Below are 16,573 nucleotides of genomic sequence, written 5' to 3'. Positions count from 1 at the left end.
CCACTCATCCCATCTCACCCCCGCTACCACTCACCCCATCCCACTACCACTCATCCCATCTCACCACCGCTACCACTCACCCCATCCCACCACCGCTACCACCCATCCTATGCCACCACCGGTGACACCCATCCCATCCCACCTATCCCATTCTCCCACCACCATCAAAATAAGGCCATGGCCCCAGCATTCAGAGCGGAGGAGGATTTTACTTCCCATCCCACAACAGCTGTCACTGATCCCATCCCATCACCACTGCCATTTATCCAATCCCACCATTGTTGCCACTCATCCCATCCCATTCCATTCCACCACAGCAGCCGCCCCCTCCCTCTAGGACTCCCCTCTCCAGCTGAAAGACTATGAGAACATGTGCTTTTGGTATTTATACAGTATCTAAAGTATACATACTTAAGTATACCTTAGATTGTAAGCTCCTTGAGGGTACGGACTGATGTGAATGTAGAATGTATATGTAAAGCGCTGCATAAATTGACTGCGCTATATAAGTACTTGAAATAAATAAATATCCCACCATGCATCAAGGCACTTTCCTCAATCACCAGGGCTGTACTAAATGCCTGTGCACTCATTTGTCAGGTTTCCTCCTACTGTCCAATATGCCTCCCTATTCGACCAGTGTGAAACACTACAGACAAACTGAGCTGCACCTGAGCACATTGAGCAGACATCACTAGCAGATCCTGCTCTCTGGCAGGAACAATATAGATTTATCTGGCAATCCTTCTGGTAAGTAGGGATGATCGAACTTTTGAAAAGTTCGGTTCGACCAGAACACCCGAATTTCCCGAAAGTTCGGTTCGGATTCCAGAACCCCATTGAAATCAATGGGACCCGAACTTCTGGAATCAAAAAACGGCATTTTGAAGCCCTAAAACCCAATAAATGCCCCTAAAAAGTGCCTAGGGTTCTGGGTCATGCCCCAGGGACTATGAATCAGGCAAAAAAAGTTCTTAAAAATTGTCGTTTTTGATAGAGGGCCAATTTTGAAAAAAATATTGAAAAAAACAAAAATGAGATTTCTTTGGATTTAGTGTCTGGGGGGTCTAAAAAGTGTACCTGTGAAGTTTCAGCTCTGTATATATATATATATATATATATATACCCCTAACCCAGAATCTGCATAGTAGGGTCACCCTGACATGGCAGAGTTCGGTCACCCTGACATGGCAGAGTCAGATCACATTAAACTACACTACGGTCACCCTGACATGGCAGAGTCAGATCACATTAAACTACACTACGGTCACCCTGACATGGCAGAGTCAGATCACATTAAACTACACTACGGTCACCCTGACGTGGCAGAGTCAGATCACATTAAACTACACTACAGTCACCCTGATATGGCAGAGTCAAATCACATAAAACTACACTACGATCACCCTGACATGGCAGAGTCAGATCACATTAAACTACACTACGGTCACCCTGACATGGCAGAGTCAGATCACATTAAACTACAATACGGTCACCCTGACATGGCAGAGTCAGATCACCATAAACTTCACTACGGTCACCCTGACATGGCAGAGTCGGGTCACCCTAAACTACACTACGGTCACCCTGACACTTAAAGCTATCCCTACAAAAACTAGATTTTTGAATCTAACTATAGTGGTATATAGTACCCTAACTACACTGCATATCCCTTTCCTCACACTAATAATTTCAAAATGACACTGGAGCTTTACAAGCAGCAGGAGTAACAGAAATGCTTCCACTCTTTTCCACAGCCTCTGTATTGCTAGAGGTTTGGCGGGGCTATGTTATATACTGGGGGGTGTATGGGGGGGCTTATTTACTCCTGATTGGCCTCTGGACCCCCTAGTCACTCCAATCACATTCCTAGCAGACTCCTGCCCCCTAAATTGGCTTTTACTGATGTTTCTGGGCCAATCACAGGCTTTTAAAGCCCAGTTCCTGTCCCATTGCATTTTGGGCGGTTGTGGTGGCCGAATTACGAACTTTTACCGCAAATAGTTCGGAATTCGGCAGAATTTCGAACACCCAATGTTCGGGTTGAACCGATGGTTGACCCGAACCGTTCGATCATGCCTACTGTTAAGCAGACAACATCCAAAACTATACTCTCTCTCTCTCTCTAGCACATAGCTAGGAGGGTGCTACATGTGTACTGTGGGAGAACAGATTTAGTGAATTCAGGGTCCTGGGTTTAGTGAAACTCTAAGCTGGCCATAAACTAAATGATTTTTGTTTTGTGATTGACCCTATTTGCACCCCATTTTCTCACCAGATATCTACATCATTCAATTGAAAGAACAAAGAAGCTGGGCGGAAAAAATGTAGGCTAAGAAGTAGCTGCATCCAATCATCCACTCTTCAGGTATTTTGGGAGTAAACAGGGCCAGCTTTCCATATATATTAGGCACAGCGGGAGATTCATCACTCCATGCTGTATAGGAGTAATCTGTTTTTGTTTTGTTTTTTCGTTTAGCCCGCAGGCTGAATAAAAAGAAAAAATGACTAGTGGATGGCAAGCTTTAGCCCCAGTTCACACTGGTGTGACTTGTCATGGGATTTGACAGGTCGAATCGCATGACAAGTCACACCCTATTGTTGGCAAAGGAACTGTTTAAATCTGTGCGACGCCAACTTTACGGTGCCGCACCAATTTGAAAAAGTAGCTCCTACACTACTTTTGGCGATTTCAGGTGTGACTTGCATAGACATCTGTGTAAAATGCTGCACAGATGTCAGGTAAGTCGCACTGACATGTGGCTTTGAAATCGTGCGATTTCAAGTGAAGTCGCATGATTTCAAAGTTGTCTCAACAAATAGTCAGCTAGGGCTAGGGATGTGATCAGTGTGAACCTAGACTCACAGTTCTACCAGCTTTCAGCTCAGAAAACTCTGAAAAGAAAATGCTATGTAAAGTAAAAGTAATTTACCTGTATAAACAGACGGGCTCCTGCAATATCAATAAATATGACACCACTACAGTCAATGATCAGCGACCGGATTTCAGGGTCTACAAGAAGAATTGTTCATTGTTAGAGAGGGTTGGTCTCATAAAATCCTTTCAGAGAAAGCTTCAGCTTATGCATCCACATATTCAACCTCAGTTATTCATCGTATTCATTAAAGCGGAGTTCCGGCCTGAAAAAAAAATTTAGATAAAAATACCCCCGGGACAGTCAGGGCTAGTGCATTTCAGCAATGATAGCCTTTGAACTGTCCCCGGGTTCACTTACCTTTTAGAAGAAATACTTACCTTGAAAATTTCTTGTCCAGCGCTGCCATCTCAGGTGTGGGCAGCTGAAGCCGGAGCATCCTCTTCGGTCCCAGAATGCCCTGCTCGTCAGTTCGGCGCAGGCGCGCCATCCCTGCAAAGCTTCTGGGCATGCCCAGAAGCTGTTTAGCAGGGAATGACGCACCTGCGCCGGAACTGACGAGCGGGGCCGGTGCAGGCGCATTGAATCCTGGGAGCGATGACGTTCAGCTCTCAGGAGTCAACGCAAGAAGGAAGTGACGGCGGCAGTCGTGTCCGCAGAGGGAAGAAGTGGAAGTAAGGTAAGTTTTCTTTAAAAACAAGGTAAGTGAATAAATAAATAAATAATTATCCAATTGTTTTATAGGTAATTAAGAGCAAGCGGACAATGAAAAAAAAATTTTCAGGGTGGAACTCCGCTTTAAGCAGCGAGACTTGGCTATACAACTGAACATTTCTGCTGCTGTAAATTTGCCTCCTGAAACAGGCAAAGGTTTTCCCTTTTCAGCAGACATCCACTCAACTTTTTCATAATTTTCTCTGTTAGCTGCCTGATTGACCTAGCTGACTAATACTATTTTTTGAGACAACAAATCACAAAAGGCCCATGTGACGGTGTTCACCGTCACTGAAATTTAAGGACAGATGGGTGATGGTTTGGATTGTCCCAGTAACTGGAGAGCAAATCCCACCGCTGCCAACCAATGTAACGAGACCCTTGCTAGCTCGCTTCCGCTCTCCCGACACTCCTCTGTTTCTAGTGAGTCAGCTTGCAGATCGCAACGTCTGATGGTTCGGTCAACCAAGGCTCCGGGATCCGAACTACAGCTATGTGCCATTCGGAATCCATTAGAACAAACACCAAGCAGGCTGTATGTAAGTTCAAACAGGAAGACAATTTATTGGAAATACACAGCACACTTTTATACAGAATTCGGAACATCCTGCCCCCAACAACCGCTTTCCCATTGGTCAATTGCCCAGTACATGCCGTTCTCCTTCAGGTCCTCCTTAGCCATGCAAATGAGTACTTGAAAATGAGTCAGCAGGGATTGGTCCAAATGGCTTGATTAGAAGGACTGTTATGTGTAATGAGACAGAAGCCCCCAGGGGACAATCAATGTACACAATAGCCAGACACAGAACAATGGTTCCATAACGAGCCCCCAATTCACATTACTCTGAGTGTCAATACATTCCTTAGCAGACAACAGGTGAGTTCATTAGCACACCCGACAATAGGTGAATGGAAAGCCACCTCAAACAAAAGCAACATTGTTAGACAGTCAGTCTCCTCATTGAACTTCCTTGACTGACCATATTAGGAGTTGTACTTCCTGGTCAGAGACCTCATGGCAAATGGGAACAAATCTCAATATTTCTACATGGAGACCTTGCTGACAAATATGAAGCGATCTAAACCATCACCCATCTGTCCTTAAATTTCAGTGACGGTGAACACCGTCACAGCCCATTTCACACATACGGATGAAAAACGGACATCAATGCATTCCTATGGAAAAACAGATGTAAATGGATGAGTCATCCATTTACATCCATTTTTATCCGCTTCCATCAACATCCATTTATTTATTTTTTTAAGAAAGCCCTATTTTTCATCCGTAAAGATAACGGTTCCGATGAAAAATGGATGTAAACAGACAAACGGTCCGTTTTTGCATGAAAAAATGGTTCCGGGACTCAAGTGGTTAAGGACTCTAGCTGGCAGATGTAAAAAAAAATTATTAAAACAGATGAAAAACTGATGTAAACGTAATTAATTTTTTCTTCATTTTCTTCGAAAAAAAGTGACTGAACTGATCAAACGAACAATCCGCATGTGTGAAAGGTGGCAAAGGAAAGTTCTGTTACTAACATAATGGAAATGATGGTTAGAGAAATCTGCAGCTGGTACAGATAATATTCCAGAAAGATATTAATAGGAACATTTTGAGGCAAAAATTGTTATTGTAATATTAGATACAGTGCCTTGCGAAAGTATTCAGCCCCCTTGAACTTTTCGACCTTTTGCCACATTCCAGGCTTCAAACATAAAGATTTAAAACTGTAATTTTTTGTGAAGAATCAACAACAAGTGGGACACAATCATGAAGTGGAACGAAATTTATTGGATATTTCAAACTTTTTTAACAAATAAAAAACTGAAAAATTGGGCGTGCAAAATTATTCAGCCCCCTTAAGTTAATACTTTGTAGAGCCACCTTTTGCTGCGATTACAGCTGTAAGTCGCTGCGAGTATGTCTCTATCAGTTTTGCACATCGAGAGACTGAAATTTTTTCCCATTCCTCCTTGCAAAACAGCTCGAGCTCAGTGAGGTTGGATGGAGAGCGTTTGTGAACAGCAGTTTTCAGTTCTTTCCACAGATTCTCGATGGGATTCAGGTCTGGACTTTGACTTGGCCATTCTAACACCTGGATATGTTTATTTGTGAACCATTCCATTGTAGATTTTGCTTTATGTTTTGGATCATTGTCTTGTTGGAAGACAAATCTCCGTCCCAGTCTCAGGTCTTTTGCAGACTCCATCAGGTTTTCTTCCAGAATGGTCCTGTATTTGGCTCCATCCATCTTCCCATCAATTTTAAACATCTTCCCTGTCCCTGCTGAAGAAAAGCAGGCCCAAACCATGATGCTGCCACCACCATGTTTGACAGTGGGGATGGTGTGTTCAGAGTGATGAGCTGTGTTGCTTTTACGCCAAACATAACGTTTTGCATTGTTGCCAAAAAGTTCGATTTTGGTTTCATCTGACCAGAGCACCTTCTTCCACATGTTTGGTGTGTCTCCCCGGTGGCTTCTGGAAAACTTTAAACTACTCTTTTTATGGATATCTTTAAGAAATGGCTTTCTTCTTGCCACTCTTCCATAAAGTCCAGATTTGTGCAGTATATGACTGATTGTTGTCCTATGGACAGAGTCTCCCCCCTCAGCTGTAGATCTCTGCAGTTCATCCAGAGTGATCATGGGCCTCTTGGCTGCATCTCTGATCAGTCTTCTCCTTGTATGAGCTGAAAGTTTAGAGGGACAGCCAGGTCTTCGTAGATTTGCATTGGTCTGATACTCCTTCCATTTCAATATTATCACTTGCACAGTGCTCCTTGAGCTGTTTAAAGCTTGGGAAATCTTTTTGTATCCAAATCCGGCTTTAAACTTCTCCACAACAGTATCTCAGACCTGCCTGGTGTGTTCCTTGTTCTTCATGATGCTCTCTGCTCTTTAAACGGACCTCTGAGACTATCACAGTGCAGGTGCATTTATACGGAGACTTGATTACACACAGGTGGATTCTTTTTAGTCATTTAGGTCAACATTGGATCATTCAGAGATCCTCACTGAACTTCTGGAGAGAGTTTGCTGCACTGAAAGTGAAGGGGCTGAATAATTTTGCACACCCAATTTTTCAGTTTTTTATTTGTTAACAAAGATTGAAATATCCAATAAATTTCATTCCACTTCATGATTGTGTCCCACTTGTTGTTGATTCTTCACAAAAAATTACAGTTTTATATCTTTATGTTTGAAGCCTGAAATGTGGCAAAAGGTCGCAAAGTTCAAGGGGGCCGAATACCTTTGCAAGGCACTGTATATAGATTTTAGCATATGCAAGTTCATTTACAAAGTCCAGTACTTCTATAATGTTTAAGAAGAGAAAATGTATTTTACCTTTTTCTGATTTTGTTTTACATCCATCTGCATGGTAAACTGGATTTGCTATTCCTACATCCTGCAAAATAAAATACAAAACTAAAGCAAAGCAATTGTAGAAGCAGGCCCAGTTTTTTGTCACTGTATTTGAGGTTTAGGCTCGGTTCACACTACTGCGACATGATTTTGCCACAATTTTTAGTGCAATTATGTAGCGTTACTTTAACTGATTCAATACTGTGCACTTTTACCCCCTTCCTGCCCAGGTCAATTTTTAGCTTTCAGCGCTCTCACACTTTAAATGACAATTGCGAGGTCATGCAACATTGTACCCAAATTACATTTTTAGCACTTTCTCACACAAATATAGCTTTCTTTTGGTGGTATTTAATCACTGCTGGGTTTTTTATTTTTTGTTAAAAAAAAGACTGAAAATTTGGAAGAAAAAATAAAGTTTTTCTTAGTTTTTGTCAGACAATTTTGTAAATAAGTAATTTTCTCCTTCACTGATGTGCGCTAAGGCGGCACTGATGAGGTGGCACTGGTGAGGAGGCACTAACATGCAGCACTGATGGGCACTGATAGGTGGCACTGATAGGCAGCACTTATGGGCAATGATAGGCAGCTTGGATAGGCGGCACTGATGGGCACTGATGAGTGGCACTGATGGGCACTACTGATGAGCAGGCACTGATGGGCACTGAAAGGCAGCACTGACTTGCATCATTGATGGGCACAAATTGGCATCACTGATGTGCACAAATTGGCATCACAGATGGACACTGACTGGCATCACTGCTGGGCACTGTTGGGGCTGCACTGATCATCAGGGCACTGATGATCAGTGCCGTGATTATCTGTACAGATCTCCCCTGTGAGGAGATCCCGCCGATCCGCTCTCCTCTCCTCACGTTCTCTCAGTAAACATTTCCTTGTTTACATGTGATCAGTTACGATTGGACACAGCTAATCACATGGGTAAAGAGCTACGTCATCGGCTCTTTACCGAGATCAGGGTCACGGCGTGTCCTAGTGACACAGAGAGCCCGCGATCGGCGCATCGCCTGCCTCTGCAGGCGCGCAAGCGCGGTGAGACTGGAGCGACATCATATGATATTGTCCCAGAACAACAAAGCATCCCGCATGCCGTATAGACAAATGGTAGGTAGTTAATGCAACTTTGATGTGACTTGGCTAGGTTTTTGGATATTCTTTGGGGCCAAGTCACACTCTAAATTACACCAAAGTAGCACAGGAACCTTTTCATTGATGAGAACGGCCACTATTGAATATAATGCGATTCTGTGTGACTCAAATCTAATCGCACCAGTGTGAACCAGCACTTAAAGGGTATCTAAACCCAAGAATAAATATGTAATATAGTGCAGCTTACCGATCCCTAAATGTGGTGACTTAATCATTTTTTTCAGGGTTTTCTTTTACCTTCTTTTCACCTGGTTATCCTGCCAGTCTCACATTTGCTGTCCTAGAGTGAATGCTTACTCTTTGGAGGAGCAGTGTTGTCACCCTGGGGCATTAAGTGTGTTAGGATTACAGAACATCCACCTCTGTCATTAACTCCATAACATAGGGGGAGGTGTTATGTAGTTCACAGAGTTTATTTCACATTGCTTTAGCTAACACATCAAATTGCACAGAAACCTGCAAGCTTTTTTAGCAGAATCAACAGTATTTTTTACACTTATTGATTAGATGTAACAAAGAATTTCAGTGGTATATTTAACATGTGATGCATAAAACCACACTGAATTGACCTCATGTTACCCTTTTGAGATCGGGATGCTTGGCTAAATTAAAACACTGCAATTCCAAAAAAGCAAGCACTCTAACAATATTCCAAAATTACTGTTGACTGAAGTCCCATATCAGCAAAACGGGGATGTTTTTCGAGAATATGCAGACTTCCTTCACAAGATGACAGAAAGAGATGTCCTTCAACAGGAGGTAAACCCTGTCATATGCCCCTCCTCCATTCACAGATCCCTTTGCATTCTGGGAAAGAATACTACAAGTTTTATGAATGGGCAAAAGGGGAGAAATAGAAAGGTGAGCGGAGTCAATGCTTCAAAGCTGCAGCCACTGGTCCTAATCCCCACAGCACCAGAAGATGACCGGTAGGGGGGGCGGGGGGGGGGGGAGAATCCAGCTTCAGGTTTCTACAGTAAGCAGCAGCCTGCAGAACATGGGATACACTTCATTAGAGGTAAGTTATATCCCCATGATATGTCCACAACACCATTTTAGCTAAACTTCAGCTTTAAAGGATAAGTTCACCTTTTCGGGGAGAATTTCAATTTTTTAATAAATAGAAGCATTTTCCAATGCCATTCCTGGCCCATCCATCCCAATGTGCTTTTCTCTCTTGAGAATCTTGTCAGTTTATTTGTCTTTTTAAAAGGATTTTCAGATTCCATCACTTCCTATAGATCGTCTCTAACCCTTCACTTTATGTTATGCCATTTCCCAGAAGCCTTCATTTCCTTGTTGCATCACAGAAGAGGGTGTGATAGGGTGTGTTCAACCCTCTAGACCACACATCCCTTCTTACAATACCACATCCACCCACTTTCTATACAATTTGATTGTACAATCTTCTTTAGATCTCCCATCACCTATGTAGTACAAGGGCCTGACTAATTTGATACAAATTGAATAGATTGTTCAGGTGGGCCCTCCTATTCCAAAGTTCTGGTAAATCTAAAGGAAAGTTTACAGAGATTGTACAATCAGATTGCATAGTATATAGCCATTTATATACAAGTACATAGGAAGGAGTGGACAGAGACGCTCAGTTATCAGGCCTCATCTGGAATATGCAGTTCAGTTTTGGGCACCAGTTCTTAAAAAGGATATCAGGGAACTGGAGAAAGTGCAGAGAAGGGCAGCCAAACTGATAAGAGGCATGGAGAAGCTCAGCTATGAAAAAAGATTAGAGGAACTGAATTTATTCTCTCTTGAGAAGAGGAAATTAAGGGAGGATATGATCAACATGTATAAATCCATAAGGGGTCCATATAGTGAACTTGGTGTTGAGTTATTCACTTTAGGGTCATCACAGAGGACAGGGGGGGACTCTTTACGTCTGGAGGAAAACAGATTTCGTCTCCAAATATGGAAAGGTTTCTTCACCGTAAGAGCTGTCAAAATGTGGAATTGACTCCCTCCAGAGGTGGTTCTGGCTAGCTCACTAGATTGCTTTAAAAAAGGCCTGGACTCTTTCCTGGATGGACTTAATATAAGTGGGTATTAAATTTTGTTAGGTAAAGTTGATCCAGGGAATATCCGATTGCCTCTCGGGGGATCAGGAAGGAATTTTTTTTCTCCTTCTGTAGCAAATTGGATCATGCTTTGCTGGGGTTTTTTTCACCTTCCTCTGGATCAACAGTGGGTATAGGATTGTGTATATGGGATTGTATGCTTGCGTTTTTCAATACTGCTTTTTTTTTTTGGTTGAACCAGATTGACTTGTGTCTTTTTTCAACTTGACTAACTATGTAACTATCAGGCCTCATTCACATCTCCACGTAGCGAAAACTTACATTCCGGCATGGATTTGTTTTGGGTGTTTTTGAGCATTTTCATTCGTCATGCATAAATCAGCCCATCCACTTGAATGGGCTACCCTACACGCAGCAATCCCCCCAGAGAAGCTCCAGAACTTTTTTTGGAGCAGAGCATGATGCGTTACTGCAGTTTTTGGTGCGTTTGGCGCACTTGGGGTGCCTTTAACATGTAATGACAACAGAAGCAGGATGCACATTTGCAGCATTTCTTAAACGCATGGCAAAGCTGCCATTTTCTGTGCAGTTTGTAATGCATTTGGAAACACTCAGATGTGAATGAAGCCTCATTGTTCTTGTGTAAATGCTCCAATTTCACTTTCAGGCCTCATTCACGCCTAGAGCAGTGGGAATGCATATTTTTTTAATCGTTTTTCTAGTGACACACATAGGGCAGCCTGTTGAATAGGATACTCTACACTAGGTAAAGTAGCTCATGGGATATTTCCGTGTTTTTTTTACTGCATTTGTCATCTGAATTTTCATGTGGCAAAATGTGTGTTTGCTACTGTATTTGGTGTGCCGTTAACAATTATTGACACTGAAAGTGCAACTAAGTAATTTTAGGAGTATACATGTGGCCATACACTATACAATCTGATTGTACAATCTCTGTACAATCTTCTTTTGATTTACCAAAACTATATAAAAGGAGGACACACCATCTATCCAATCACGCTTTGTCCTATCAAGCAGGCCCTTGCACTACATCATGGGTGTCCCATGGGTTGCATGCATGCCCCAGGGAGTTTAGCATGCATTTGAGCCCATCTGAAGGGACCCAGTGGAAGTCAGGCAAATGCAACCGTGGAGAAATGCCGGGTGTGCTGTTGATGGATGAAGGGTGTGTTCTAATGAGGTCTGCTGGTAAACTCCTCCCTGTGTCTTACTGGTTCCTCTGTCTTTATACCAGGGAGTCTCTGAAGCTTTCTAAGAAATACAGCAAGGGCTAAGGTAAGGCCTTGTTCTCAAAATCAAAGAAAGCTTTTACTTTTCTGCAACCGAGGAACAATAATGGCACAGTATATTGGTACACAGGGGAGCTGGAATTTAGAAAAATAAAAGATAAACGTAGCCTTTAAGCCTCTTTGGGGCATCAGTAAGAGCACTAAACTAATTACCACTTTGCTAGATGTGTTATGTTGCTCTTCCCTAAGGATGTTCTTGTTTTTTTTGGCTGAAACTATTTAAAAAAACCTCTGGGCTGTGGTCATGAAGGAATAGTGGATATTGCCTCTGTAAATGTACCAAGTATGTATCTATGGTCCTCCTAAATAAAGTCCTCAATCTGAAGAATTTATATTCACTTTTCATAAAAACAACCATACAAGTAAGAGTGGTCAATAGAACCATGTACAAGAAAAAGTGGTCAATAGAACCATGTACAAGAAAAAGTGGTCAATAGAACCATGTACAAGAAAAAGTGGTCAATAGAATCACGCACAAGTAAGAGTAGTCAATAGAATCATGTACAAGAAAGAGTAGTCAATAGAATCATGTACAAGAAAAAGTGGTCAATAGAATCATGTACAAGAAAAAGTGGTCAATAGAATCATGTACAAGAAAAAGTGGCCAATAGAACCATGTACAAGTAAGAGTGATCAATAGAATCATGTACAAGAAAAAGTGGTCAATAGAATCATGTAGAAGCAAAAGTGGTCAATAGAATCATGTACAAGAAAGAGTATTCCATAGAATCATGTAGAAGCAAAAATGGTCAATAGAATAATGTACAAGCAAAGGTTGTTACTACAATCATGTAAAAGTAAGACTGGCTCTTTACCGAGATCAGGGTCACGGCGTGTCCTAGTGACACAGAGAGCCCGCGATCGGTGCATTGCCTGCCTCTGCAGGCGCGCAAGCGCAGTGAGACTGGAGCGACATCATATGATATTGTCCCAGAACAACAAAGCATCCCGCCTGCTGTATAGACAAATGGTAGGTAGTTAATGCAACTTTGATGTGACTTGGCTAGGTTTTTGGATATTCTTTGGGGCCAAGTCACACTCTAAATTACACCAAAGTAGCACAGAAACCTTTTCATTGATGAGAACGGCCACTATTGAATATAATGCGATTCTGTGTGACTCAAATCTAATCGCACCAGTGTGAACCAGCACTTAAAGGGTATCTAAACCCAAGAATAAATATGTAATATAGTGCAGCTTACCGATCCCTAAATGTGGTGACTTAATCATTTTTTTCAGGGTTTTTTTTTACCTTTCTTTTCACCTAGTTATCCTGCCAGTCTCACATTTGCTGTCCTAGAGTGAATGCTTACTCTTTGGAGGAGCAGTGTTGTCACCCTGGGGCATTAAGTGTGTTAGGATTACAGAACATCCACCTCTGTCATTAACTCCATAACATAGGGGGGAGGTGTTATGTAGTTCACAGAGTTTATTTCACATTGCTTTAGCTAACACATCAAATTGCACAGAAACCTGCAAGCTTTTTTAGCAGAATCAACAGTATTTTTTACACTTATTGATTAGATGTAACGAAGAATTTCAGTGGTATATTTAACATGTAATGCATAAAACCACACTGAATTGACCTCATGTTACCCTTTTGAGATCGGGATGCTTGGCTAAATGCAAGCTGCAATTCCAAAAAAGCAAGCACTCTAACAATATTCCAAAATTACTGTTGACTGAAGTCCCATATCAGCAAAAACGGGGATGTTTTTCAAGAATATGCAGACTTCCTTCACAAGATGACAGAAAGAGATGTCCTTCAACAGGAGGTAAACCCTGTCATATGCCCCTCCTCCATTTACAGATCCCTTTGCATTCTGGGAAAGAATACTACAAGTTTTATGAATGGGCAAAAGGGGAGAAATAGAAAGGTGAGCGGAGTCAATGCTTCAAAGCTGCAGCCACTGGTCCTAATCCCCACAGCACCAGAAGATGACCGGTAGGGGGGGCGGGGGGGGGGGAGAATCCAGCTTCAGGTTTCTACAGTAAGCAGCAGCCTGCAGAACATGGGATACACTTCATTAGAGGTAAGTTATATCCCCATGATATGTCCACAACAACATTTTTAGCTAAACTTCAGCTTTAAAGGATAAGTTCACCTTTTCGGGGAGAATTTCAATTTTTTAATAAATAGAAGCATTTTCCAATGCCATTCCTGGCCCATCCATCCCAATGTGCTTTTCTCTCTTGAGAATCTTGTCAGTTTATTTGTCTTTTTAAAAGGATTTTCAGATTCCATCACTTCCTATAGATCGTCTCTAACCCTTCACTTTATGTTATGCCATTTACCAGAAGCCTTTATTTCCTTGTTGCATCACAGAAGAGGGTGTGATAGGGTGTGTTCACCCCTCTAGACCACACATCCCTTCTTACAATACCACCTTCCACCCACTTTCTATACAATTTGATTGTACAATCTTCTTTAGATCTCCCATCACCTATGTAGTACAAGGGCCTGACTAATTTGATACAAATTGAATAGATTGTTCAGGTGGGCCCTCCTATTCCAAAGTTCTGGTAAATCTAAAGGAAAGTTTACAGAGATTGTACAATCAGATTGCATAGTATGTAGCCATTTATATACAAGTACATAGGAAGGAGTGGACAGAGACGCTCAGTTATCAGGCCTCATCTGGAATATGCAGTTCAGTTTTGGGCACCAGTTCTTAAAAAGGATATCAGGGAACTGGAGAAAGTGCAGAGAAGGGCAGCCAAACTGATAAGAGGCATGGAGGAGCTCAGCTATGAAAAAAGATTAGAGGAACTGAATTTATTCTCTCTTGAGAAGAGGAAATTAAGGGAGGATATGATCAACATGTATAAATACATAAGGGGTCCATATAGTGAACTTTGTGTTGAGTTATTCACTTTAGGGTCATCACAGAGGACAGGGGGGGACTCTTTACGTCTGGAGGAAAACAGATTTCGTCTCCAAATATGGAAAGGTTTCTTCACCGTAAGAGCTGTCAAAATGTGGAATTGACTCCCTCCAGAGGTGGTTCTGGCTAGCTCACTAGATTGCTTTAAAAAAGGCCTGGACTGTTTCCTGTATGGACTTAATATAAGTGGGTATTAAATTTTGTTAGGTAAAGTTGATCCAGGGAATATCCGATTGCCTCTCGGGGGATCAGGAAGGAATTTTTTTTCCCCTTCTGTAGCAAATTGGATCATGCTTTGCTGGGGTTTTTTTCACCTTCCTCTGGATCAACAGTGGGTATAGGATTGAGCATTTTCATTCGTCATGCATAAATCAGCCCATCCACTTGAATGGGCTACCCTACACACAGCAATCCCCCCAGAGAAGCTCCAGAACTTTTTTTGGAGCAGAGCATGATGCGTTACTGCAGTTTTTGGTGCGTTTGGCGCACTTGGGGTGCCTTTAACATGTAATGACAACAGAAGCAGCATGCACATTTGCAGCGTTTCTTAAACGCATGGCAAAGCTGCCATTTTCTGTGCAGTTTGTAATGCATTTGGAAACACTCAGATGTGAATGAAGCCTCATTGTTCTTGTGTAAATGCTCCAATTTCACTTTCAGGCCTCATTCACGCCTAGAGCAGTGGGAATGCATGTTTTTTTAATCGTTTTTCTAGTTACACACATAGGGCAGCCTGTTGAATGGGATACTCTACACTAGGTAAAGTAGCTCATGGGATATTTCAGTGTTTTTTTTTACTGCATTTGTCATCTGTATTTTCATGTGGCAAAATGTGTGTTTGCTACTGTATTTGGTGTGCCGTTAACAATTATTGACACTGAAAGTGCAACTAAGTAATTTTAGGTGTATACATGTGGCCATACACTATACAATCTGATTGTACAATCTCTGTACAATCTTCTTTTGATTTACCAAAACTATATAAAAGGAGGACACACCATCTATCCAATCACGCTTTGTCCTATCAAGCAGGCCCTTGCACTACATCATGGGTGTCCCATGGGTTGCATGCATGCCCCAGGGAGTTTAGCATGCACTTTGAGCCCATCTGAAGGGACCCAGTGGAAGTCAGGCAAATGCAACCGTGGAGAAATGCCGGGTGTGCTGTTGATGGATGAAGGGTGTGTTCTAATGCGGTCTGCTGGTAAACTCCTTCCTGTGTCTTACTGGTTCCTTTGTCTTTATACCAGGGAGTCTCTGAAGCGTTCTAAGAAATACAGCAAGGGCTAAGGTAAGGCCTTGTTCTCAAAATCAAAGAAAGCTTTTACTTTTCTGCAACCGAGGAACAATAATGGCACAGTATATTGGTACACAGGGGAGCTGGATTTTAGAAAAATAAAAGATAAACGTAGCCTTTAAGCCTCTTTGGGGCATCAGTAAGACAACTAAACTAATTACCACTTTGCTAGATGTGTTATTTTGCTCTTCCCTAAGGATGTTCTTGTTTTTTTTGGCTGAAACTATTTAAAAAAACCTCTGGGCTGTGGGCATGAAGGAATAGTGGATATTGCCTCTGTAAATGTACCAAGTATGTATCTATGGTCCTCCTAAATAAAGTCCTCAATCTGAAGAATTTATATTCACTTTTCATAAAAACAACCATACAAGTAAGAGTGGTCAATAGAACCATGTGCAAGTAAGAATGGTCAATAGAACCATGTACAAGAAAAAGTGGTCAATAGAACCATGTACAAGAAAAAGTGGTCAATAGAATCACGTACAAGAAAAAGTGGTCAATAGAATCATGTAGAAGCAAAAGTGGTCAATAGAACCATGTACAAGAAAAAGTGGTCAATAGAATCATGTACAAGAAAAAGTGGTCAATAGAACCATGTACAAGTAAGAGTGATCAATAGAACCATGTACAAGTAAGAGTGATCAATAGAATCATGTACAAGAAAAAGTGGTCAATAGAATCATGTAGAAGCAAAAGTGGTCAATAGAATCATGTACAAGCAAAGGTGGTTACTATAATCATGTACAAGTAAGACTGGTCAATATGATCAAAGTAATCATTTAGAAATAAGACTGGTCAGTATGGTCAATAAAATCATGTACAGTACAAGTAACACACAAGTGGCATGCTTTAACCTACTTAATTTACGACAGACTACCAAATAAACCAAAACTGCTCTTGTCAATGAGTATATGTATTGTAAA

At 41.7% G+C, this 16,573-nt stretch overlaps 1 protein-coding gene across 2 annotated transcripts in view; it reads right to left on the bottom strand.

The window, feature by feature from the left end:
- LOC309545459 (solute carrier family 26 member 10-like) overlaps positions 1 to 16,573 on the bottom strand; it is a 107,099-nt gene that overhangs the window by 12,882 nt on the left and 77,644 nt on the right. For both annotated transcript variants that reach the window (XM_082244663.1, XM_082244662.1), the window contains exons 14-15: positions 6,938 to 6,998; positions 2,934 to 3,013 (exon numbers count right to left, since the gene is read on the bottom strand). In XM_082244663.1, coding sequence (XP_082100789.1) covers positions 2,934 to 3,013; positions 6,938 to 6,998 — 141 coding nt within the window. The remainder of the gene's footprint in view (positions 1 to 2,933; positions 3,014 to 6,937; positions 6,999 to 16,573) is intronic.

Source organism: Pelophylax lessonae (assembly GCF_965119305.1).
Source record: "Pelophylax lessonae genome assembly, chromosome: 2".
NCBI classification, from domain to species: domain Eukaryota; kingdom Metazoa; phylum Chordata; class Amphibia; order Anura; family Ranidae; genus Pelophylax; species Pelophylax lessonae.
This window is presented reverse-complemented; position numbering and strand designations above follow the sequence as displayed.